We start from the raw sequence: 27066 nt of genomic DNA on the forward strand, positions 1-27066 counted from the left end.
AACCAGAAATTACTCTTTGTGGTTTGAAGGCACTTGGAGGGGGGGGAGGGGGTAGGGGAGGGGAGGGGGGAGGGGGGAGGGGGGAGGGGGGAGGGGGGAGGGGAGGGGAGGGGGTAGGGGGGAGGGGGGAGGGGGGAGGGGCGGAGGAGCAAGCTGACCCTCCTCCCTCCTCCAGTCTCTGCCAGGCCCCAGGCTACCTCTGGGTCTCTGTGCCACAAAGACCTGCCTGTGAGCCCTTTTGAAGGCTCAGAGCCCCGTCTCGGGTGGAGCCATGGAGCTGGAGTGCTGGGTCAGCGGAGGCGTGTGGCCGCCATGTGTGACATGGTGCTTGGCCTCGGCCACGCTGAGCTCAGACCTTGGCCGCTGGCCGCCGTGGCGGCTGCTCCTGCAGCTGGGCCAGCGTGTCGCGCTTCTCAATGGAGCGCAGCTGCTGCTTCTTCGCTCGCCTGAGCTTGGCGGGGTTTCGGATCTGGGGGAGGTTGAAGGGAGGGCGTTAGCATGGCTGGAGTCTCCGCCCTGCTCCCCGGGGAAAGGGAAGCCACCGTGGGGGGCCTGGGACTGCGGCACGAGCGGGGGCCGTGAAGCAGGGGTGCCGGGGTGTCTGGAACACGACATTCAGCCTGGCCGCGTCCCGTCCCGCAAGCAGGGCAACGCTCACCACTTGGACGATCTCCGCCTTCCGCTCATTCTCCAGGCGGCGTTTCAGGTTCTCGGCACGGCGCTGCTTCTTCTCCTGGACACACAGGGGAAGGGGATTGGGTCTGGGAGCCGAGGCGGCCCTGGTCTCCCAGGCAGTGAGAGCTGACAGAATTCCCAGGGAGGAGGGCAAAAGGCCCACTTATCCCTGCTCCAGGTTGTTCCTGGTGCTGGGGGGTGGAGAGGCAGCAAGGAACCATCCCTGTGCCCCTGGGACCAGCATCCAGAGGCCCACTCCGGTGGGAAGTTCCTGACTTCACCTGAGGAGGGGGGCGCCTGGTCAGGCGGCTGAGGACACTGGGGTTGGAGGGGGAGGGGCGGGGTAAGACACAGGTGGCACCCCACCTGGAAACTCAGGCCCATGTAGACAGTGGTTCCTCTTACCACGGCCCTCATCAACTGCCCGGGGAGAAGGGGTGGCTGGCCCTTTCCCTCATTCCCGTCCTCTCAGAGTCTCCCCTCTCCCCCTGAAGCCCACGAGCCCCTAGAATGCAAGGGCTGGGGTGAGGGCTGGCCTCCTAGGTTCACCCTGGCGCAGGGCTGGGAAGGGTGGAGGCTGCAGAGAAGAGGCTCCGGAGCATCTGGTCCCGGTTTGAATCCTGACTCTGCTACTTCCTAAATGTGTGACCTTGGCCAAGCGGTTTAAGCTCTGTGCCTCAAACTCCCATCTTTAAAGTGAAGATAATTACATAAGATTGTTTTGAGGACTAAATGAATGAACACACATACAGGGCTTGGAATAGTACCAGCCCACTGGGAACACTTAGAAGATGAATGTAGACGGAGTCTTCCTTGGGAATGGCTACGCTGACTGCTGTCCCTGGTGGGGCAGGGCAGGGACGGTGGCCCCAAGGCTGTGCATGGTCAGGGGCCTCCCTCGTCTTTGGCAACACAGGGTAAGGGTGGCTTGGGCCCGGAGGGAGAAAGGAGAAGTGACACTTGAGCTCCCGGAGGCGCAGGGGAAGGTCTGGACTGGGGGCTGGGCAGGGGCACCTCTAAAGGGGACGGTGACAAGAAGGTTCTCTCTTGCCCAAGAGGGAGCCACGGCCACACAGGAAGCTAGATAAGGCCTCAGCACGAGGCGGAGGCCACACAGTCTGCAGGGCCTCGGCCATAGGCTGAGCTGGGGCAACCCAAAGCAGGGGACAGATGACCAAGTGGCTGACCCACCCCCTCCCCTCATGGCCAGGCAGGGACTGCAGGCTTGGGGCGAGGTGTCTGACTCCTCCGGTGGCCTGGGGACCACGAGGTGAGTGACGTCCCACTGAGAAGTCCGCTCCTGGTGGATCTACACCACCACCTCCCTGTCTGCCAGCTGGGGCTTCCTGGAGGCTAGAGAGGTTGGGCGTGAACCTCTAACAGGGCACCTGTGGCCCTGAGATGAGCGTGAGGGAGAGCTGGAGGAACGCGCAGGCCGTCCACTCCGCTGATGTGTAGCAGCTGTGTCTTGGGGCATGCCAGCAACACCCGGATGAGGCCTCCAATCTGTATGCCCTTCCCACCCTTCCCCGGGGCCCCGAGGCTGGAGAACGGCTCTTTTTTTTTTTTTTTGCGGTACGCGGGCCTCTCACTGTTGCGGCCTCTCCCGTTGCGGAGCACAGGCTCCGGACGTGCAGGCTCAGTGGCCATGGCTCACGGGCCCAGCCACTCCGCAGCATGTGGGATCCTCCCGGACCGGGGCACGAACCCGTATCCCCTGCATCGGCAGGCGGACTCTCAACCACTGCACCACCAGGGAAGTCCTGGTGAACGGCTCTTGACCAAGCCCCTCCCACCCCGGCCTGGCCGACCCCTCCCACCCCGGCGTGGCCGGCCCCTCACCTGCCGGCGCTGCTCCTTCTCCTCCTGCAGGCGCCGGGCGAAGTCCTTGGCTTGCTTCCTCTCCTGCCGGTCCTGCATCTTCCGCCGCCAGGATGTGCGCAGGGGCTTGTCCTGAACCATCTGGGAGAACCTGCATGGGGGACACTGGGTGCTCTTGGAGTCCGCGGGATGCCCCGGTGCCCTCCCTCTGGGCCTCCTTCCCTACCTGCCTGCTTGCCCGGCAGTCGACCCTCCGGGTCTGTAGAAACTTGGAGCAGGAAAGGGCACTGATCACGCCCACTGCCATTTCTTAAGCCCTGGTTACGTACCTGAGGTGGCAACTCCTGTTCCCTCCAGTTTATAGAGGAGCAAACAAAGCCTCAGAGAGGTTAAGGAATTGCCCAAGGTCACCTTGCTCCTGAGCAGCCGTCTGTGACCAGAGTCCAGGCCGCACGGCCTCCACCGCCAAGCTCCGCTGCTCCGGCCGAGCGCAGAGGGCTGGGCGTGGACGCCTCTGGAGAGGGGGCTCACTCCCTACTGGGGCGCCCATTTCATCTCAGAACAGCGCAAATGATCACGGTCCCCTGCAGTGATTCAGAACCTCTGTCCCAGCAGGGGAAATGTGAAAATGGAGTGGGTGCTAGGGAACATCAGGGAAGTCTTGATTTTCTAAAGAGTGATAGTGACACGGTCACAGAAGCGAGGTTACCTCTGTAAGAACGCACACCGCCAGGATCTAGGGGTGGACGATAAATCTAGGACGTGCTGTAAAACATTCCGGGAAGACGGAAAAACGTCAAGGAGCAAGAGGACACTAGACCAGGAAAAGGCTGAGGGCTGCCGAGACTGGTGATGAGGGCTTGGGGGTTCATGCAGCCGTGCCGCCCCTTTTCCGGAAGCTTTCTCCTTGAACGATTTGAAGCCTGTTCGGGTGTCCCACGGGCCTTCTTTCCCCCTCAACACTTCCTTTCGTAGTGGCCTTTCCGCCTCCCTCGATAATTTCTTGACTTCCAAAAGAGCTCCTGTTTACCCACGTCCACTCTACCATGCCCCAAGCGGTCACAGCAGTGGGCTGCAGTGGGCACCAGGCCGAGCCCACTCCCGCCCCTGGGGAAGGTCAATACGGCTCTTCGGGTTCATCTTTCCCCTTTCTTGCTCCACAGGAGTCTGCACATACAGCCTGGACCCTGACCCCACGCCTGTCCGTCCTCAGCCTGGTTCTGCCTACCCCCCGCCCCCGCTCCCCAGTTCTGCCTGCCTGCCCCCAGCACACACCCCACTGCTTCTTCTCCCCCTCCCCTTACGTGGAGACAAGAACCGTTCCCATCACAAAGGGTGGTAGGAGGATTAATGGCTCACGGCCGAGAAGCGCTCAGCACAGTGCTCTGCGTATAGTAGATGCTCAGTGAATCCACCCTTCAGAGAAGGGAGACGGTGCACCCAGGGAGCACTGGGCAGAAGGTGGCATTAGGCCTGGGCACGGGGGGTGGGTGGGTGGGCGTGTGCTTCCCAGCCTCGGCCCCCTCCCCCCGCATCCCCGCTTTGCTGGGACACCTCGTGTGGCAGGTGCTGCCCCTGCCTTCTCGGGGCTCACTCACCAACTGCTGAAGCTGCTTCCTCAAAGGTCCCAAACATCCATTCAACAGCCCCTCTGGCCCTTACCCACAGGCCTGGCGCCGCTTCTGGAGGTGCTTTAATTCTACTGCAGCAGCTTCCTTACTGGTCTCCCTGGTCTCCCCTCTGCCCTCCTAAAGGTCTGTTCTCCACAGGCCAGACCGGTCCTTGCAGAGGTCAGATCGCGTCACTCTTTTGCTCAACACCCCCCATGGCTCTCACGCTCACTCAGGTCCCTGCAAGGGCCCACGTGGGCCCACGTGACCTGGCCCTGTGACCACTCTGACCTCACTCACCTCCTACCGCTCCCCTTGTGCCCAGTGACGAGGCCTCTGGACTTTCTGTTCCCCTTGCCTGGGTACTCTTTCCCAGTATGTTCACTCAGGCCTCTGCTCACATCCCTGTGGCAGTGAAGCCATCTGTAATCACTGTGGCAACGCCCTGCACCTCTTGCTTTGTTATTTTCCTGTATTGCCCTAATTACTGATATATGTATATATTACGTGTTGGTTACCCATTTCTCACAACTAGAATGTTTCGTTTATAGCCATGTTTACCCCCAGATCCTAGCTCAATGAAATATAAACTGGTTGAACGAATGAACTACCTTCTGTTCTCATTCATCTACTCGTTTGAGGTAGGCACTGAGGTGCCTACCATGTGCTGGGCGCTGGGGAGAATCTAGCCATTGTAGGTAAATCCTCACTCTCCTGGAGCCTCTGGTCTAGAGGGGAAGCTGGCAGCTGACAAGAATCACACAAGTAAACAAGCATTTGTGCAAATGGGTGTGTTACAAAAGATACAAGGTACAATGACAACACACAGCTTGAAGACTTAACCCTGGCTGGGTTGCACAAAGAGGGCTTTTCCCAGGGGGTGCATGTTTAAGTGGAGCCCTGGAAGAGGAGCAGGGGATGGCCAGGGGAGGAGCCTTTCAACAGAAGGAACAGCATGTGCAAAGGCCCTGAGCTGGGAGGGAGCATCACCTACAGGGGGCACACAGAGGGGAGGCCAGTGTGGGAGACTCTTAGTGATGGCAGAGATGGCAGGGGAGAGGAAGACGTCTGGAGCGCAGCTCCAAGCAAACAACAGGAAGCTGGGAAGCATTTCCGCTCGGGCAGGAAGCTGGGACAAAATACCCTTTCTCTTGCTTCTTGGTATCCTCTGCTGACCCTCTCTTCTCCGGGCCTGTGTGTCGGAGCAGCCTCCTTACGCTCAGTGAGCTCCTCTCCCCGCCGCCCACCTCCCGAGTGCCAGGACTCCAGGCTCCCACACTCAACTTGCTCACCATCCTCTCCCCACCGGAACCAACCTCTTCATCTGGTCCCGCATGGCCATCAGTGGCCCCACCATTCTCTGGGACCTGCTGGGACCGAGGTGGAGGGGCAGCACCACCACCCACTTCTCCAAGTCCAACAGTCGCTCCATCTTCAAAGTCTCTGATTGGTGACTTGTAGGAAATCACTCCCTCAGTTTCAGTTTCTTCTCTGTTTAAGGAGGGAGGGGCTTGGGGAAGGGCAATAATGCCCACCGCCTTGGGGTTTAGGGGGTCAGCAAAATGACATCTGCAAAAGGCCTAGCACAAAGCTTGACGCGTCAGTCATCCCTTAGTAAACGTCCGCTTCTTCCGTAAAATCACTGCCTTCCCCTATGGGCCCTCACAGCCACGAATTCCTGTCTGCCCAGTGGTTCCCAGTAGCTAAAACATTAACTGGACCCCACCTCTTCTTCCTGGCAGCCTAAACATTTCCTTCTTCAGTTGCGCCTCTTTGTTCCTTCACTCAACAAGCATTTAATTGAGCACTTACTGCCCGCGGCACAGAAAGACAAGACCTCACGCCTACCCTTTAGAAGGGATAGTTCGGGAGTTTGGGATGGACACATACACACTGCTATATTTAAAACAGATAACCAACAAGGACCTACTGTAGAGCACAGGGAACTCTGCTCAATAGTATGTAACAACCTAAATGGGAAAAGAATTTGAAAAAGAACAGATACATGTATATGTATAACTGAATCACTTTGCACCTGAAACTAACACAACATTGTTAATCAACCATGCTCCAATATAAAATAAAAGTTAAAAAAAAAAAAGGTTGCAATTCAATGCAAGGCGGTTCTACAGAGCACGGGTAAAGGGCTTTCACGCAGACTTTGGAATCAGATCTGTGTTCAGGTCCTGCCTCTACCACACATTTAGCCTCCCTGAGCCTCAGTGCCCTCATATGTAAAATGAGGATAATCCTAATGCCTGCTGCTTCATTGAGCTGATGGGCTGATTAAATGCCAAGAAGCATGCTGCTCCCTGTTTGAAAGGCCCTTCCCCTGGCCAATCCGTACTAGGGTGCTTAGCAGCGTCCTATATACTCAGCGCTTGGTAGTGCCTTTTATCAAAAAGGCAAATAACTGTAACAGATAATGGTGGATGAAGACCTCACTGCTGGTTTACTTGCTTCTGCCCCCTTACCAGAGAGGGCAGAGACAAGGATAAATGCGTGTTGAATGAACACACAGATGAGGTGCTATCCAGGGGTCCTTTAAGGGCACCCCTCCCTGAGATCCCAGTGCATTTCACCACATTCTGATTATAATTACCTCTTTGTGTGACTCCCCCAGTGATGTGAGATCTCTCCAACCTACGGGCTATCTCCTGGCTGCACCCAGGCTCCAGCACCACACAAAACCCCATCCCTGCTCAGCTGTCCCCCACCTCACCTCTTCTTTGAGCGGTCCTTCCACACCCGTCCAGACTTGGGCTTCCCCTTCGGGATTTTAGGAACCTCCTCCTTCTTCGGTTTCTTGGACGCTGCGGCCTGGGCTGAAGAACCTTCTCGCTTCTTTGGCCCGAGGCCGTCTCTCTCCGGCTGCCCGGCCGGCGGTGGCTTGCTCGGCTCACGCTGATCCCGTGGGGAGCCGGGCGACTGGGGTGTCAGCTCCTGCACTGGCTGAGAGGGCTCGGGACCCGGCGCTTGCTGACCGGGGTAAGGCTCTAGTGACCCTGGGCTCGGCTGCAACTGATGTCGGGGGGACCCCGGGGTCGGCTCCTCCTTACTCTTGGGCGACTCCGAATCCGCTTCTTCTCGGTCCTGGGAAAACTTTGGTGACTCCCCACTTGGCTGTGGCTGAAGTCGGGAGAATTCAGGACTCGATTCCGGCTGTCTTTGGGGCGACTCCAGGCCTGGGTCTCGCTGACGCTGGGGCGACCCTGGGCCCGGCTCTGGCTGCTCTCGGGGGGACCCCAAGCCTGCCTCCTCCCGTAAACTGGGTGATTCAGGGCTTGTCTCCGGCTGATGTCTGGGAGACTCCAGGCCAGGTGGCCGCACACCCCGAGGAGACCCGGGCTCCCTCCTTTCTTCTGGGTTCGACTCGAACTCCACAAGGGCCCGTCTCGCCCGCAGAACTGAGGTGGGGTTCTCGGGGGATTCAGGCTTTAGTCCTTCCAGCCGCCGGCTGCGCCTCAGCGGCGTATCCATGGCCCGCGCAGAGTTTCCAAACGCGAGCCCACGTGCAGTCTCCGGGACTACCGGCGCCGTCCTATGACGTTATAACCCCGCTACGTCTGCGCCGGGCAGGAGGGGCTGTTGCCTCGGAGGCCATGTTGGTGACGGGCGAAAAGGCTCAGGGAGGAGTCCGGGGAGAGCGGGCGTTGGGTTTACTAAGCGCATGCGCAAAGCGCTTTGGCTCATTTACCTGTGATTGAAGAATGAGTCCCAGCTTGAGATCCGTATTCACCTTGCTTGCGAGCCCAGTCTCCCGAGGGGAAAGAGAGTGTGCAGGCGGAAAACGGTAGAAGGGGTCCCATTTTCGGGAGAGAAGAGGATTGGAAAAAGATCCAGGGAGCCTGTAGACAAGGCTGGATAGAAACTTTGCTGCTAACTCACTTCTTTACTGCTAACTCAGCTTCAGCGCTGAGCACAGCCCCACCTGCTGAGTCACTGCGGACAGGACACAGCAGCAGGAGTGAGAGTATCAGCGTATCAAATGGGCCCCAGGGTGTCCTGACTGCTGATCAAGAGGAGGTGAGGAGAAGGAAAACCCAGGCAAGGTTCCTGGAGGACGGAAAGGTGGATTGAGGATTCCTTAACACCTCTCACCCCTCGGCTGGTGCCACACAGCATCCAAAATGCACCCCGATGAGTTTAGCCTGTTGAAATCACCTCCCCAAGGGTAAGGCGATGGCAGGCTTCTTCACTAACCTTAGAGGTTGTCAGAATTAGTTGCACCCTTGTGCTGTAATCCTGCCTTCCTGTCCCTGCCTTCCTGGCCGCTCTCAGAGACTCCACCTGCAGGCTCAGCGGCCTTGGGCCCTTTGCTCCTGGACCAAGGAAATCCTTGCAGTGAGGCTTTGTCTCCGTGCCCCAGCGCAGCAGTGCAGCTCCCCGCTGCAGAAGCAGCTCAGACCCCTCCTTGGCCAGCTCTTCCAACACCCCAATTCTCAGTTCCTTAAATCCCCTGCCCCAGCCTGGACGCCGAAATGGCCTGCCACTCAGAGCCACACCTGGCATGCATTACCAGGGCTGTGGAGACGGCACACCACCTCACTGCCCTGCCCTACCCTGGGTCCCCTCAGCTCTCCTGGCTTCCTGAGCACCCGTCCTCAGCTGGAGGGATCACTCTCTAATGCCAATTAGGTCGTATCCTGGTTCCGCTTAAAATACTTCAGAGGGTGATCTCAGGTCCCTGCCAGGTGATGTAAGAGCAGGGGATGCTTTACAGACATCCTTCAGATCAGGTGAGGAGACCCCTAGTCAGTGGAGGCATCAAGCGATCTCTGGCCCAGAACCATCGCTTCCACCCAGGCTCAGTTTGTCATTGTCATTATAAATGGTGTGCAGGGGCCCAGGGGACATTCCTGAATTTTTCAGAAAAGGTTGGTGTGACAGTTGCTATTGGAACTCTGTTCTCATATGCTCTTTGTCTTTCTACTGCAGGCATCCCAGCCTCCTGCCCTCGGGGGAAAGGATGCTGAGGGGGGTGGGTCTTCTACAGTCTCCCAGAGGCCCCAGCAGGATTGAGCCCCAGTTTCTATGAAGGCAACCTGGTCATTCGTGCACCTCCTTTTGGCTTCTCCCCTGTTCCTGTCTCAGCTTCCCACTCCCTTATAGGTGCTTGCTGGGGTCATTTTCTTTCATTCTTTTTCGGCGGCGCCGTGTGGTGTGTGGGATCTTAGTTCCCCGACCAGGCAATGGAACCCGTGCCCCCTGCATTGGGAGTGAGGAGTCTTAACCACTGGACCGCCAGGGAAGTCCCCTTGCTGGGGTCATTTTCTGAATAGACTATTTGCATTTAAATCCTTGTCTCAGAGTCAGCTGTGGAGGAACCCGGCCAAAAACACTGGGACAAGCAATTATTGGACCAGGCATTCTTTCAAGTGCTCTATATGTACAAACCCACTTAATCCTCACAACCACCCTGTGTGGCAGGTGCTGTTGTTATTACTCCCATTTCACAGATAAAGAAAACTGAGGCACAGAGAGGCTGGGACACTTGTAAAGGTCACACAGCAGAGAGATGGTGGAGGCGGGATCCACATGTGGGCTTCTGACTGCAGAGCCACAACACTTAAGAGTAAATCTCCCTGTTTTCCGTGTAAGAAAACCAAGGCACAGGAAAGCTAAGCTGTTTGCCTAAAGTCACACAGCTCTACATCGACGAACAAGGACTACATTTCCGGTGCTGACAAGCTTAGTTGCCTTGCAACTGTCCCTCCCGTGGGCCTCCCTCAACCGTTCCTCACACTGATCTTGGTCTGCGCACTGGGAGATGCTCGGTGCCAGGTCGCCTCAGGGGGCCTGCCGAGGCTCTGTGTGCGCACGCGCAGGGCGGAGTGTGCTGAATCAGCAATACCGGGCTCGTTTATGTAACCTGAGATCTGCTGACTGAAGGAAACTGTGTGCCCACAGATGATCTTCCGATACAGATCAGGTGCTCTTCTCAGAGCCATTGAGCCTCCATCCAGCCACAGGTGCTGTGGTTGAGAGGGTTTGACATATCAGGTTTGAGATGTCAGGCACCCGTATCCCTGTATCCTCGCTCAGCGCCAAGATCAGAGATGGCTGGGGAATGGGTCCTGGCAGTCACCAGACGCACTCCTTGAGCACTTGCTCAGTGCCGGGCCTCCCCTGGGTGCTCATTAATCCCCTGGGACGTCGGTGCAGGAGGGTGGTTGCAGCACATGCTGGATGAGTGTTTGCTGTATAAGTGAACGGGCAGGGAGGAACATCTGCGGTTTACCAACAAGGAAATCCAAGGCTGGGACAGGCTGTGATCTGGCACAGGGTGACCCAAGGAGAGGGTGCAAGGTGCAAGGTCAGGGCTGGAACTCGGGGCTTCCTGACTCTAAACCCAAGCGCTCACTCTCACGTGCATTGTGCTCAGGACTAGGAGACGGGGGCTGAGGATGTGTAAGGACTTCCTCGGTCTGGGAGGGTGGATCTGGCGACTGGGACATCGCTGAGTGTGGCTGGTGTGAGAGCACGGCCCCGATGAGGCCCCGACGAGGCGGAGGCATCACTGCACTTGACCTGCCCACGCCTGCCCTTCACTGGGTCACGTGGGTCCAGGCTGCTGTCTGTTCCACTCAGGGTTCTCAAGTATTCGAAGACAGTTTTCCTGTAGCTTCCCCAGAATTGTCTTTTATCCTGGCTGAACATCTGCTCCTCCAGCTGTCTCTCCCACAGCGGTCAGTCTCTGGGGAAGACACTGGTTCTCTACAGCCTTCAGACTGTGGTGTCCAGAGCTCCTGCAGGCACCCAGGGTTGATTGTCCCACAGAGAGCCGAGTGGATTTGTCACCTCCCTGCTCCATGGTCCCTCTCAGTATGGCCAGGCACCCACCCTCTTTTCTCAACAGTGAGCTGCCAAATGAAACACTGTCTGGTTCCAGCTGCTGATCCCGGGATCCTGGACGTGAGTGTTGGCTTTTCTAGACAAGTGCGGAACGTGTCATTTGGCCATGCTACATTTTGCTTTGACCCCTCTGGAGACCCAGTTCTCCTCCTTCAATCTTTGCTGCCCCCTCCTCCTGTGGGCGTGTGAACAGCTGCTCTGGGCACCGTGGATCAGGCTTTCCTGAGAACCTGCAACAAAAGCGACGTTATCATGTCTGTTCTTATCATGGGTTCTTTCTTAATCTTGGAGGTTCATCTTTTCTGCGCATTCCCAGCAGCTCGCAAGGAGTTTCAGATCCTCAAGAGGAGGGGGCAGAGACCTCAGCGGAGGGGCCAGGGGGAAGGACAGGCAGGAGTGGCACCTGGGACCCCTGGGCGTTGCCAGGGTGCAGAGAAGCTGACTTGATTGGGAAGGGACCCCTTTGCAAAGCTCTCGTGAACCCGCAAAGCTTATCTCCTGATCCCCTCGCAGCATTTGCAGGTTTTGCTGAAACAGGAAGGGGTGGATGTGCTACTGCCGGTGCGACAAGACCTCCCTCTGCCCTCCCACACCCCCGGGCCCTCGCCAGATTCCACAGTCTGGTCCGCTGCCCAGGAAGGGAGCGCAGGGGTGGGCTGGGGAATAAACACCTGTGCCAGGTGGGAGGAAGATACCCCAAGAAGGGGGGCATGGCAACTCGTGCCGCATCTCACCCTCACCCCAATGTGTCCAATAGCAATGCTTCTCAAACTTGGGTGGGCATCAGAATCACACAGAAGACGTGTTAAAAGCCAGATTTCTGGACCCAAACTCCAGACATGATGATTCAGTAGGTCTGGGGTGGGCCTGGGATTCTGCATTTCTACAAGCTCCCCGGTGATGCTGCTGTTGGTACGTGGACCACACTTAGGGGAGCTGTGTCCTGCTGGAGGGAGTGAGAGATTTCCTGTTTCACCTTCGTGGACGGGGCTGGGGCTGAGTTCCCCATCATCCTACCGTTTACTCATTCACCAAATACTGATTGAATATTTACTCTGAGAGGCACTAGTAGAGCAGGGAGCAGGGCAGTTGTGGTCCCTGCCTCGATGGCACTTACATTGTCTTGGGGCACTTGTGTTAAACACTTGAATCTCAGAACTACCCTTTGAAGGAAGCTGAGCAAGAATCATCATCCCTATTTCACAGGTGAGGAAATAGCATCACAGAGAGGTTACGTGCCTTGCTGAGAGCCACATTAATGTTAAGTGGCAGAGCCTGAACTCAGGACTTCTCAACTCAAAATCTGGCCACCATCCCCTGGCTGTGAAACATCTCAGTTTCATGGGGCTGGATTTCGATGGCAGAGATACAGACCCTGGACACGTGTCCGTGGGTGACAGCTGGGGGCTTCATTCTTATGGATGGAAGGTGAGCTTGACAGACAGACACACCTCCCCACACACCCACACACAGAGGATAACTGCAGAGTTTCACGGTGACTCGCTTCCCCACCCTTCCTCGCTGTTCACTTACCCCTCTCCTCTCATTTCCTCTAACATCTGGTTCCTCTGCAGCTCTGGCCCCTCCTCGGTGCCATATCTGCTCCAGCGAGGGTGGTCTCCTCCATCCAATATGGCAGCCTCATCTCCACGGCAACCCCTGGAGACCTTGCCATGGTGACCAAGGCGCAAATTATGAGGCCCCTTTTCTGAAGCACAGACCAACGAGGCCCCTGATTTGAGGATGGGAATCTGCTGGGCCTTTGGCAAGGGAATCTCTGCTCTCTCTCCCCCTCTGCACACTCTAGCAGTGAACAAAAAACAGCCCTGTATCAGACTGAGCTGGTAAGTTGAGGTTTCCCTTCAGTCAGTAGTCTTGCTTCTCCATTCCTCTCACACTGCGTCCAAAACCTCATGCTCCGGGCTTCCCTGGTGGCGCAGTGGTTGAGAGTCCGCCTGCCTGCCGATGCAGGAGACGCGGGGTTCCTGCCCCGGTCCGGGAGGATCCCACATGCCACGGAGCGGCTGGGCCTGTGAGCCATGGCCGCTGAGCCTGCGCGTCCGGAGCCTGTGCTCCGCGGCGGAAGAGGCCACGGCAGTGGGAGGCCCGCGTACCGCAAAGGGAAAAAACCCAAAAAAACCTCATGCTCCTGGAGCCCAGTGGATCAGCTAGGCTCATTCTTCTGGACCCCACACCCTAAGGCTTGCTCTACCGAAGGATCGTTATAGAAAGGAACAGATCATTTCACCCTAAAGACCCCTTCATATGCTTACAGATTTAAAAGCATAGTGTTTCTGGTAAATTTTAAGGACAAAAATTATAGCAAATTTGATGAGAAGACATTTTATTGCTGTGGATTAGAAAAACACAAAAATATACCAATTCCACTGGCAGTTTAAATGATACAGATTCTGTCCACAGTGGCTACCAAGCATGGAGGGCGTTTGCAGGTATTATTTAATCTCAGGCAACCTTATGAGGAAATTAATCCTACTGCCCTGGTTTTTAGAGGTGAAGGAAAGTGTTCAGGGACGGGCAGTTGGGGACAGGCAGAGAGAGAATTCAAATCCACGACTCTGCCTCCAAAGCAAGTATACCTTCACCTATACCACTCTGCCTTCTGTGTTTTAGGCACTTGACTTAAATAAAAAAGAAATCCTTTCTTTAGCCTAGGCGTAATTTTCGATTCTTTAAAAAGTCCCGAGGCAGAAATTTCATGTTGTTAAGAAATTGTATGCCTTCCACACAGAGCAGGACTTATCAAAGTTACTGATTATAACTTTGCTTACTTGGTTATTCTGCTGCTCCTTTATTTTCTCTTCAAAATAACATATTACACAACACTCAGATATTATCAGGCTCTGCTTGAGTTGTTTTAGATCTCTGCCTGTGAGATGACTGTGGGTAGGTCTAGATACCCCACGTTTTTGTTCTTGGAAATCAGACACAGAAGTTGTAGGAGATTACAATTTTAAAAGCTGGCTGTGGGACTTCCCTGGTAGTCCAGCAGTTAAGACTCCATGCTCCCAACGCAGGTGGCCCGGGTTTGATCCCTTGTCAGGGAACCAGATCCCACATGCCGCAACTAAAAGATTCTGCATGCCGCAATTAAAGATTCTGCACGTGGCAACAAAGATCCCTCGAGCCACAACTAAGACCCGGTGCAGCCAACTAAATAAATATTAAAAAAAAAAAGTTGGCTGCAATGGTACCTCCCATACATGTGTTCTTCTATCAGTGTGACCTTGACACCGTTTCCCTTGAGTAGTAGGACCTTTGTGATTGCCTTGGCCAAAAGAGTATGGCAGAAGTGTTGCTCTGGGACTTCTAAGCCTAGATCATAAGAATGTCACGTGCTTCTGACTGGCTATTATGGGGTGCTCACTCTTGGAGCTTAATTGCCATGCAGTGAGGAAGCCCAAATCATCCCATGTGAAGAGACCACACAGAGAGTCCAGTGAAGGTGCTCCAGCTGACAGCCCAACTGATGTCCCAGCTGACAACCCACATTGTCTGACAGGCATGAGCAAAGATACTTCCAGATGACTCTAGCTTCCACTTGTCAGGTCACTGCCAACTTTGAGTCTTCTTAGGAGAGGTCCCAGAAATCATGGAGCAGAGACAACCTCTCTCCACTATGCCATGTCCAAGTTCTGTGCCACAGAATCTGTGAGCATAATGAAATGGTTGTTTTACACCATTAAGTTTTGGGGTGTTTCTTACACAGCAATAGTAACTGGAACCAGGATATTTTCTCATAATCAGGAGTCTACCTCAAGGTGGCCTCTTTTGCACCTTCTCCCGGGGCAGGTGTGATTGGCAAGGACGACACCCAGTCGTAGCCCCATGACTTTATTAGAGGCAGATTGATGGCAGAAGCAGATTCCTTGTTCTTTAGTCTCAGTGTATTAATACATTTTACTTGTTTACTTGTCTATTGTTTATTTCCCACTGACTAGAATGTTAGTTCCCCATGGACAGGATTTTTGTTTTGTTTTGTATGTTACTACATTCTCTTTTTTTTTTTTAGTATAAATTTATTTATTTATTTTTGGCTGCATTGGGTCTTCATTGCTGCGCGCGGGCTTTCTGTAGTTGTGGTGAGCGAGGGCTACTCTTTGTTGCAGTGCGCGGGCGTCACATTGCGGTGGCTTCTCTTGTTGTGGAGCACGGGCTCTACGTGTGCGAGCTTCAGTAGTTGTGGCTCATGGGTTCTAGAACACAGGCTCAGTAGTTGTGGCTCATGGACTTAGTTGCTTCACGGCATGTGGGATCTTCCTGGACCAGGGCTCGAACCCGTGTTCCCTGCATTGGCAGGCAGATTCTTAACCACTGCGCCACCAGGGAAGCCCTGTATGTTACTACATTCTTAGAGCCCAGACTAGTACTTGGTACTTAGCAGTTGCTCAGTAAGTAATTTTTGAATGAATGAGCGAATGCAGATGAGACATCAGGTGAGCACACTTTTTGATAATGATTTCTCAAGAGAATTTAGTTAACATTATCAGGTTCTAGTTATTATCATAATAGAAAATTATTTTTTTGGATAATGGCAAGCTCACACTGTAGTGGGAATTTCTTGTGAATCATAGTAGAGAATAGACTAGAGAAGAGGCGAGAATAATATGGAATAGTTAAAAGAGTTAGGAATTAATAATTCATAGTTAAGAGTCCCAACCTCTTCTTGAAATAAAGGAAAAAATGAATCATTAAATGTGTGATGAGCAGTTGGATTTCAGGTCTGTGCTCAGCAGTTTGGTCAAGGAATTTGTTCCTGGACACTCCTCGAAAGAGGTTTAGCATCAATCATCAAAGAATCGATTCAGACGACCTTTGTTGCCTGGTGTGTGCTGAGTGGCAGGGGAACCACAAATAAGTGTGAGGTGGGGATGCTGTCCTCAAGTTATGTTGAGTCCAGCTGGAGAGGTAAGACTGAAGTCTGTGAGACCACCGGCCCAGCAAGGCAAGCTAGGCGCAGTGGTAAACCTGTAGGGTTTTACCTGCTGAGGCTTCTGAGGGTGAGGGAATGCCTAGGAGGACTTCCTGGAGGAGGCAGGTCCAGGGGGGATTGGCCAGGTGGGCAGCTTCCCCAGCTGACTCAGAGGAACACTGAAACTTCACAGGGGGTCATCAGAGATCAGCTTCCCGTTAACTTGGGTTTCTATCCGTAAATACTCACATAGCTGGTGGAAAAGGAAATTAGTGTTCCTTTTACCCTAATACCCTTATGTAGATAATTAGGTAAGTACTTAAGTAGATAATACCCTTAAATAGGAAGAAAAATTTCTCCTCCCTAGCACCAGCCCACCTCCACAGGGTCTTTTTTGTGATGCACCTTGCAAGATTCTGTGCCTACAGGCCTGTCCGGCCCTGAGACCAGCCAGCTGACAGCCCCTGTTTACCAAGAACGTATCTGCAAGCCTTTAAAACGTCTCCTAAAATGCTGTTTGGTTGCAAAAGAGAACTACAGAGAGAGTAACAGCTACAGAACATCTGGAAACACCTGGTCACTATAATTGGAAAAGGATTTGTTATGATCCCCCAGCAAGTCACCTCTGCAGTTTGTAACTGTGTGAGGAATTATATGATTGTGTCTGTAGAAAAACCTAAAGATTCCACAAAAAAATCTTAGAACTTACAAATGAATTCAGCAAGGTTGCAGGATACAAAGTCAACATATAACTATTATCAGCTGTGTCTCTGTGCACTAGTAACTACCAACAGAAAGAGAGGTTAATAAACCATTTCCATTTCCAGCAGCATCCAAAAGGGTAAAATACTTGGGAACAAACTTAACCAAGGAAGTGAAGGACTTGTACACTGAAAACTACACAACAGTGCTGAAAAAAAATTAAAGAAGACACCAATAAATGGAAAAGTAGCCCATGTTCATAAATTGGAAGACTTAACACTGTTAAGATGTCAGCACTACCCCAAGTGATCTACAAAGTCAATGCAGCACTTACCAGAATCTCAAAAAACTTTTTTTCAGAAACAGTAAAATAAATCCTAAAATTCATGTGAAATCTCAAGTGACTCTGAATCATCAAAACGATCTTGAAAAAGAACAGAGCTGGCAGTCCCACACCTCCTGATTTCACAACTTACCTCAGAGCTATAAAATCAAACCGTTATTAACATTAAAAAGATAATAAAGAAATACTATGAACAACTTCTTTATGCTCACAAATTTCATAACTCATGTTGGACAGACCACCTCCTGGAAAGACACAATTTGCCAAACTCACCCAGGAAGAAACAGAAAATATGAAAAGGTAATGTCGATAAAAGAATTTTAATCAATAATCAATAACCTTCCAAAACAGAAAGCACCAGGCCCAAATGGGTTCACTGGTGAATTCTAGTAAACATTTAAGGAAGAAATTATACCAACTGTTATCTTTTTCAGAGTACAGAGGCAGAGGGAATCTTCCTAACTCATTCTGCAAGACCAGCATTACCCTAACACCAAAGCCAGAGAAAGATATTACAAGAAAACTATGCACCAAGATCTCCCATGAACACAGATGCAAAAATTCTCAACAAAATATTATAAAATTGAATAAGAAATGTGTAAAAAGAATTATACACCACAACCAGGTAGAATTTATCCCAGGTATGGAAGGCTGGTTCAATATCCTAAAATCATTCAATGAGATTCATCACATAAATAGGCTAAAAAAGAAGAATCACATGGTCATATAAATAGATGCAGAAAAGGAATCTGACAAAATCCAATTACCATTCATGATAAAAACTCTTAGTAAACTAGGAATAGAGGGGAACTTCCTCAACTTGATAAAGAGTACCTACCAAAAAAAACACAGCTAATATCATACTTAATTGTGAGAAACTCAAAGTTTTCCCACTGAAATCAGGTAAAAGGCAAGGATGTCCCTTCTCACCACTTCGTTACAACATCATACTGGAAGCTTTAGCTAATGCAATAAGACAAGAGAATCCAGAAGAATTGACGGAAAAACTACGGACGCTAATAAGTGATTATAGCAAGATTGCAGGATACAAGGTTAAAAGAGAAAGGCAATTTCTTTCCACTGGCAATGAACAAGTGGAATTTGAAATGAAAAACACAATATTACTTCCGTTAGCACTCAAACAAATGTAATACTTAGGTATAAATCTAACAAAATATGAACAAGATCTATACGAGGAAAACTACGGAACTCGGACAGATGAAATCAAATGAGAACTAAATAAACTGAGAGATATTCTATGTTCATGGGTAGGAAGATTCAATATTGTCAAGATGTCAGTTCTTCACAACTTGATCTATAGATTCAAGGCAATTCCAATAAAAATCCCAGCAAGTTATTTTGTGGATATCAACAAGCCGATTCTAAAGTTTACACAGAGAGGCTAATAACCCAGAGTCCGTAACACAATACTGAAGGAGTAGAATATTCAGAGGACTGGCAGCACGTGACTTTAAGACTTAGTATAAAACTATAGTAATAAAGACAGTGTGGTTTTGGCCAAAGCATAGAAAATAAATCAATGGAACAGAATAGAGAACCCAGAAATAGACCCACACAAATATGGTCAACAGATCTTTCACAAAGGAGCAAAGACAACTCAATAGAGCAAAGTCAGTCTCTTCAGCAAATGGTGCTGGAACAACTGGACATGCACATGCAAAAAAATTAATCTAGTCACAGAACTTACACCCTTCATAAAAATTAACTCAAAATGGATCACAGACCTACATGTAAAACATCAAATTATAAAACTCCTAGAAGATAACACAGGCAAAAACCTAGATGAATTAGGTATGGTGATGACTTTTTAGATACAACACCAAAGGTATGACACATGAAAGAAATAACTGATAAGTGGCACGTCATTAAAAGTTAAAACTTCTGCTCTGTAAAAGACAATGTCAAGAGGATGAAGAGACAAGCCACAGACTAGGAGTAAACATTTGCAAAAGACACATCTGATAAAGGACTGTTATCCAAAGTATACAAAGAATTCTTAAAGCTCAACAGTAAGAAAACAAACAACCCAATTAAAAAATGAACAGAAGACCTGAAGAGATAAACAGATGGTCAATAAGCATATGAAAAGATGCTCCACATCACGTGTCTTAAGGAAACAAAAATTAGCACAACAGTGAGATACAACTACACACCTATTAGAATGGCCAAAATCCAGAACATTGACAATACCAAATGCTGACGAGGATGTGGAGCAACAGGAACTCTCATTCATCGCTGGAGGGAATGCAGAATGGTACAGGCACTCTGGAAGACAGTTTGGTGGTTTCTTATAAAACGAAACACACTCTTACCATATGATCTAGCAATTGCATTCTTTCGTATGTATCCAAATGAGTTGAAACCTTATGTCCACACAAAAACACAGATGTTTTTAGCAGCTTTATTCATAACTGCCCAAACTTGGAAGCAACCAAGGTGTCCTTCAGTAGGTGAATGGATAAATAAACTGAGGTACATCCAGACAATGGAATATTATTTAACACTGAAAAGAAATGAACTATCAGGGCATGAAAAGACATGGAGGAAACTTAAATGTATATTATTAAGTGAAAGAAGCCAGTGTGAAAAATCTACATACTGTTTGATTACAACTATATGACATTCTAGAAATGGCAAAATTATCGAGACAATAAAAATTTCAGTGATTGACAGGGGTTGGGTGGTGGTGGTGGTAGTGGAGGATGACTAGGTGATGCTCAGAGGACTTTTAGGAGAGTGAAAAATACCATGTGTGATATCATATAGATGGATACATGTCCTTATACATTTGTCAAAACCTATAGAATGTACAACACCAAGAGTAAATCGCAATATAAACTATGGACTTTGGGTGATTATAATGTGCCAATGTAAGGTTCATCAATCATAAAAAATGTACCACCCTGGTGAGGAATGTTGATAATGAGTAAGGCTATTCATTTTGGGGGCAGGGTGTATATGGGAAGTATCTGTACCTTTCCTTCAACTTTGCTGTGCACCTAAAACTACTTTTAAGAAATTAAAGTCTTAATAAAAAAAACCAAACAGAATGAAACAAGCAAAAAGCCCAATGTGGTACTGGTATAAAGATGATCATATATGCCAATGGAATGGAATGAGACGTCAGAGATAAACCCTCACATATATGGCTAAATGGTTTTTGTCAAGGGTGCCAAGACCGTTCAATGGGGAAAAACAATCGTTTCAAGAAATAATGCTGGGAAAACTGAGTATCCACATACCAAACAATGAAGTTAGACCTTTATCTTACATCATATGCTAAAATTAACTCAAAATGGATCTAAGACCTAAATGTAGGACCTAATACTATAAAACTCTGTAGTGTAAATGCCTGACATTAAGCTTTCTGATTATGATATAAATGTTTGACATTAAGCTTTTGATTGCTCAGGTATCCATTTCAAAGACATCCCTCTCAAATAAACATATTGCAACTGTATTGACATAGCATCTAACAAAACAACCAGATTAGGAACCAGGCCACCTCCACCTATGAAATTCTCCTTTTAGAAAGCCTTGGGTAACCGAGAAAACTGACTGCGTGAGAGACACCTCTTCTCCCTTCTCATGCCCTAATTCCCGCTGTTATGCTTTAAATTCACCAGTAGTAGTGAACTCATGAAACACTAGACATTCCACCCTAGGGCTCTAATGAGGCAGAGCCCCAGGTCCAGGCTCCCTTCCTCTGTCTCCGCCCACAACTTCACTGTGTGGCTCCAAGGCTTGCTCTGTAACCTCCAGGACCTGTGAGTAATAAATCTTGTTCTTAAAAGTTCCCTGATGGTTTCTTGCTGAAGTGTGCCCTGTGATCATAAGAACCGCAAGGGGTGGTCCAGCTACAACATGGGCCCCAGTGGGGGTGGGGTGGGGAATGTTTGTGGGGCTCACTATGAGTAAATCTGGGCCCAGAAATTGTCTCAGATATTCCCAGCTAAGAATATAACTATTGATAGGCTGGGACAACACAACATTCTTAGTAGAAGATATAGGAGAAAAGTTTCATGATACTAGATTTGGCAATGACTTTTTTGCATATGAGGTTAAACACACAGGCAACAAAAGAAAAGACGATAAATTGAACTACATCAAAATTGAAAACTTCTGTGCATCAGAGGACATAGAGTAAAAGGCAACCCACAGAACTGTATAAAAATTTTCAAATCATGTATCTGATAAGGAGTAACTATCCGGAAAACATAAAGAACTTCTAGCATTCAATGACAACAAAAACATGCAACCCAATTAAGAAATGGGCAAAGGACTTGACATGTGTCTAATGAAGATATACAAATGGCCAATAAGTACATGAAGTGATGCTCAACATAACTAATCATTAGGGAAATGTTTATCAAAACCACAATGAGATATTACTTTACACTTTATTAGGATGACTACCATCAAAAAAGCAGAATACAACAAGTGTTAGAGAGGACGTGAAGAAATTGGACCATTCATGCACTGTTGGTGGGATTGTAAAATGGTACTGCTGCTATGGAAACAGTTTGGTAGCTTCTCCAAGGTTAAACATAGAACTACCAATCGACCAAGCAGTTCCATTCCTAGGTATATGTATAAAAGAATTGAAAGCAGGGATCTGAAGAGATATTTGTATACCTCTGTCCATAGCAGCATTATCTGCCATAGCCAAATGTGGAAGCAACCCAAGTGTCCACTGACGGATGAATGGATAAATAAAATGTGGTTATATACACAATGGAGTATTTCTCAACCTGGAAAAGGAAGGACATTCTGACATATACTACAACATGGTGGAACCTGGAAGACATGTTCCCTGAGCTAATCACAAAAGGGCAAGTGTTGCACGATTCCACTTATCTAGGCACTAGAGTAAGTCAAATTTATAGAGACAGAGAGAATGGTGGTTGCTAGGGGCTGCGGGGACGGGGGGATGGGGGAGTTACTGTTTAATAGGTATAGAGTTTTAGCGTGTAAGATGAAAAGAATTCTGTGGATGGATGGTGGTGATGATAGCATAAGAATGTGGATGTACTTAATGCCCCTGAACTGTACACTTAAAAATCATTTTTGATGGTAAATTTTATGTTATGTGTATTTTAGTACAATTAAAAATATGTATTACTTAAATCTTCTTTTTCAGCAAATCTTCTCTGATACTCTGCTGGCAAGGGCACGGGGGCAGCCTTGATACTGCTGGGTGGGGTAGATTCCTCACTCAGCCTCCATTGACACTGGTGGGTGGGGGTAGGAAGAGGGGCACCTTACTTAGGGTTCACCACTAAGTGACACCCCCATGGCTCTTTGGGATAGGATCACCACATTACTGCTCCCCCATGTAGCCTATACTGAAACTGGGGAGGCTGGGGAAGGGTGCTCATTTCTGCTGAGAGATGATGAAAGTCTCAGCCTCCCACTTGGCTGTCTCTGGCACCACCCCGGGGGAAGGGGAAGGGTGTCATGTTTATAGCCAGGTAAGGGTGGAAGTCTAGGTTCCTACATGGCCTTTGTTTATGGAGGTGGGGGCCATAGATTTTCCTGTGGTGTTTGGGTAGAGTGGGTCAGTTATTGTCTGAAAGTTTTCCTCGATCTATGGCTGAGAAAATAGGGTTTTCTTGGTTTTGTTTTTATTTTTTTGTCTGTGCTTAATAGTATTTTTGGGTCATAGGCTTCTTAAGCACCCAGTTCAGGATATTTGAAGAAAAACAAACAAATAAACAAACAAAAAAACCTCAGGAAACTCACCACCAGGTCGTTCTTTGGATGCCAAGGTCCCTAGCTCTTCTGCCTCCTCTGTGCCTTTCAGTTTCCTTATATTTATCCAAAGTTTTAGCTGTAATTAGTGGTAGGAATAGGGAGAAATGTATCTACCTTATCTTGTCCAAAATTGCAAAGTAGAATGTTTTCTTGACTGAAATGAGACCTAAACCCTTGGATAATGGTCGATATCATTAGAAGGACAGTAATGTGGCCAGTAACAGACATATTCTCAGAAACACTTTGTTCCTTCTCAATACCCAGATCAGATTAGTGGAGAAGTGGGTTAGGAATCCAAGTCTTTAACACCATAAAATTGGGAGTGAGGAGAGGAAACTTTGGGTTCACTGCTTGCTTTATATAAGGCTCTTAGTACAATTCTTGTAGAGGATCAGGTAGGTCTTAAATAAGGGAAGGCAATAATAGACTTGAGATGCTGGGAATATTCCTGGACCAAGCTTTACTCCTGCTGGTTTAATTCCTAATCTGGCTCCATCATCCAACAATATGGGTGGCTAATGCAAAAGGATATAACCTGCTAGATTTGATGGGAGTTGACTGGGAAAACAGTGCCATGTCTGGGGGATGATGTCAAGAACATGGTGCCGTTATGATTATCGTCCACAAAGCTCTGTGGTCTGCAGCTTCTCCTGAATATAATTCCCACAATCTGACCACCTCATTTGGGACCATGTTATCATCAGCTCAGCTTACAATAATTTATAGATAATTTACAGATAATTTATAGATAATTTATAGATGCCAAAAAGGGATTTTATACCCATTTCCAGACTCAGTATATTTGCTGGGAGTACTACTAGCTTGTAGTGGTTTTGGGGTATTTAAATGTGGCTGATAGATTGATAATTTTTGCTTTATTTAACTTTACCCTGATCTATAGTTGATACTTTCAGGCGGCATGTAGAGAATGCAGATATTATTACATAACCATTTCAGGACACTTTAATGACATCTCTTTAATTTGGGGAGTTCATAATAGAGGTGGTTAAAGTCTTCTCCTTTTTATATTTAGAAATTGCAACACTACAGTCATTTATTCACTCAAGTAGCCTTTAGTTCTTACCCCCAACATTCTTGTTTCCTCTCTTATCCACACACGATTTCGTGGCATTTTTCACTAAGATACAATAGAGAAATGAAAAGATAAATGTTTCTTTTCTATAGGAAAATATGAAAACAAGTAAATATTAATTATATTCTTGGGTAAGATACTTAAAATTGAGGGAAATCTAATCCTAGAGCTGCTCATTTTTCACTTCACTGAGAGATGTTTTTCATCAAACCATCAATATTACTATCTTGAAAGATCCAATAATTAGTTCTCATGTAGTTTTGTTCATGTGACAACCTTACATTGGACCGTAGTAAGTAGCATATTGTGGCTGCTCCCATCCGTCAGTCCCTCTAGAAATTACCCATATTCAGAAAACTTGGACTTTTTCTTGCTATGGTTTATCCTCTTACGCCATATTGTCTCCTTCCAACTAAAGTCTGGTGCAGGGACGCCTGACTGGCAGAACACGTATGTCTACGTCAGCTGCACAGGAGGCTAAAAAGTAAAGTGCTATATATTCTACTTTGTAAAGGTGGGCTTCCCAAGTTGGGGAACCTATGAAAATGTAGGAAAGGTATTCAATAGATAAGACACTTAAAGCTCACAGACAGCTATCATTAAAGCTGTGGATAACCTCTGAGATTTCTGTATAACTCATTTCAGTTATCCTTAGACTCCATATTTAATATCCATGAGAATTTTTCCTTAGTCCTAGCTAGCTGGGCCAAAGGTGAACATCTGACGCAAAGTGGGATCATAATATACTCTCTCCCAGGTTGTTTAGGCCGATTTCTTGATGGAAAGATGTAAAACCTTGGGAGCAGTGGTGTTGCCATGCCCTACCCTAATGGACAGAGTTGTAGAGAAAGTGAGTTTGGAGAGTGAGAGAAATAGAGAGGACACCCAGAGAAAAGAAGAGATGAGAAGTAGCAGAACTTGCTGAGTTTCGGATGGCTTTCAATGTTCTAGTTCCAATTGCTTTTGGAAACCTGGCTAACTTCTTGCCCTTACATTATATAATCATATCTGTTCATATATTACAACAAATATACCTTCACTTTGCTAAAACTAGTAAGAGAGAGCTTCTGTTTCTCGCAACCAAAATGTCTTTAAAAAATTCTCTTTGTCTTCTAACTTTTCTCACATGGCAGTCCACTCTATCTACTCTCCTGAATCTCCAATGTCTGCCTCTTTTTATTTTTTTCCCAGCCTCTTCTTTATAGCCATATCTGAAATTTAAGACTTTGTCTTTAAATTCTTCACGAATAAACTTTTCCTTCCATTTACTGGAACTCTTAAGGTTTGAGTTCTCTAAGCAGGCCTGTCGACGCTTGAAACTGAGAAGAGGTAGAAAGGTATAGTGGAAAGGGTCATCAAATTTGAGTTCAAATCTTGTCCTTACCCATACCATTTATTCTTTCAAAGGGTGTTTCCTCAGCGGCCAAAAAACCCTGTAGGATTGTGTGGGGAGCAAATAAGAGAAACTGGTACAAAACTGAAGAACTTGCGTTGGGAATGCCTGCCCTCAGGGCGGTCTACACCGACCACGGATCCCTGCATTCACTTCATCACAGGGCTAAATAGAGGGGCGTGGTCTCGCAGGTGATGCCCTCAGTTCCGGACTTTTCGGCTCCGGAAGTCCTGGCGGTAGCACTTGCCGAGTGGGTCCTGCTTCCTCGGTTGTGCCCCTCATCGCCCCCCGCGCGGTTCCAACGCCGCAGTTGTGACCAAGAGCTCGGCTTCCGGGCGCGGCTGCGCGAGGAGCCCCGCGGGGATACCTGCGCGGTGGGGGCCTTGGAGCTCTGATGGATCTGCAGGCTCCCGGGACACGGATAGGGAATGAGATGTTGGGGGAGGGAGTTAACAGAGACAAAACCCTTTGCTGCCTGTATTAGCATCACAATCTGGGTCATGCCTGATTTCCCTGGCTGCCTCTGCAGGGACATCCATCAAACACATGCCCTCCTCTCCACTTTTCTGCTAGCTTTGTATCAGCAACAGTCTTTCTACCTTTAATCTTCACAAGGTGTAGAGGGAAGAGTACTGCTCAGCAAACCTGGGCTCTAGTCCTTAACTCTCCTTTTTATTAGGTGCATAAGTGCTTGGGCAAAATATTTATCTTTCCTGTTCCTTAGGCTGTTTTTCTGTACAATGAGATAATATATTTTCTGTGTATCTCCCATGTTCACACTAAGTTCACACTCTGAGAACTGAAATCGGGTTATACAAGTTTAAAATATGCTGTAATCAGGTCCCCAAACCGAATATATTAGAATCCTAACTTGAGAGCCATGTCCATGATTCCATGATGCCGGGTACTATGGAGAACTTTTTTTTTAAAAACAACTCAATAGTCTGTAAAGGCACTGTGTCTGTGTCTGACACATAGTAGAAGTGAATAAATGACCAAAATGTTTTCTATTCAAACTCCCTCGTTTATACTGAGTCCCAGTTTAAGAATATAAATGATTTGCTTTGATGGCTAACTAAAGACAACATTATGGTAAGGGAATGTAATTAGCATTTGTTGAGGCTTTAGGTGCTTGGTCTTTTACATATTGTATAATTTATTGAACAAATTATCTGTTAAGCATCAATATGTGTCAGGTACTGGTCTGACATATTGGGGGTAAAAGCAGTGAAGAAAAAATATTTCTGCACCTCATGGAGCGTACCTTGTGGGAAGGTTCAGGGTGAAGGGAAGTGATGAGCGTTAGTGTTAGGAGGTCAGGGAGATGAACAGGATCCAGCGTAGGAGGTAAAGAGTGGCCAGAAAGGTACCTGAAGAGCCCTGGAATCTAAGAAAATTATGTTAAAAGCCTCCCGGATGGTCCATTAAGATGAGGACTGAGCATTGCTCATTAGATTTTGCAATACGGAGGTCACTGCTGTCACCGACAAGAATAGTTTTAGGGGCAAGGTAGAGGCCAAACCCTAACCTGGAATGGATTCAAGAGAGAATGAGAGGAGATAATTTGCGAATAATCAATATGGAAAGTTTTTTTTGAGTTTTGTTTTTAAGGAAAGAAATGGAGTCATAGGTAGAGGGAGAAGTAGTCAAGAGGTTTTTGTTTTGTTTTAAACAGGAGAAATATTAACATGCTTTACACACTTGTGGGAGTGATCCAGAAGAGAGGGAAAAACTGATGTCATCAACTGAAGTGAGGATACAGTGGGAAGTCTTTTGACTGTGTCCCCTGGAACCTGCCTTTTATTGGGCACAGTCGCCTTTACGTCTTTAACCTCTTCACAAGAAACATTCTGTACCTCCTTGGCCTGA

At 48.6% G+C, this 27066-nt stretch overlaps 1 protein-coding gene across 2 annotated transcripts; it reads right to left on the reverse strand.

The window, feature by feature from the left end:
- Positions 1–119: 119 nt before the first annotated feature.
- Positions 120–8438, reverse strand: CCDC86 (coiled-coil domain containing 86). 2 transcript variants are annotated; one of them, XM_022591879.3, is made up of 4 exons: positions 6829–8053; positions 2518–2647; positions 659–733; positions 120–469 (listed from the first exon to the last, which is right to left on the reverse strand). In XM_022591879.3, the coding sequence occupies exons 1-4, from the start codon at positions 7584–7586 to the stop codon at positions 350–352; spliced, it is 1083 nt and encodes a 360-aa protein (XP_022447587.1). In that variant the 5' UTR covers positions 7587–8053; the 3' UTR covers positions 120–349. The 2 variants fall into 2 exon arrangements, with proteins under 2 accessions (XP_022447587.1, XP_089770884.1); XM_089914758.1 differs by lacking the exons at positions 120–469; positions 659–733 and having other exon boundaries at positions 2644–6076; positions 6829–8438.
- Between the last annotated feature and the right edge of the window lie 18628 nt (positions 8439–27066).

This window comes from Delphinapterus leucas, chromosome 7 (assembly GCF_059928025.1).
Source record: "Delphinapterus leucas isolate spDelLeu-1000000601 "Yukka" chromosome 7, BTC_Dleu_Yukka2, whole genome shotgun sequence".
Taxonomy (NCBI): domain Eukaryota; kingdom Metazoa; phylum Chordata; class Mammalia; order Artiodactyla; family Monodontidae; genus Delphinapterus; species Delphinapterus leucas.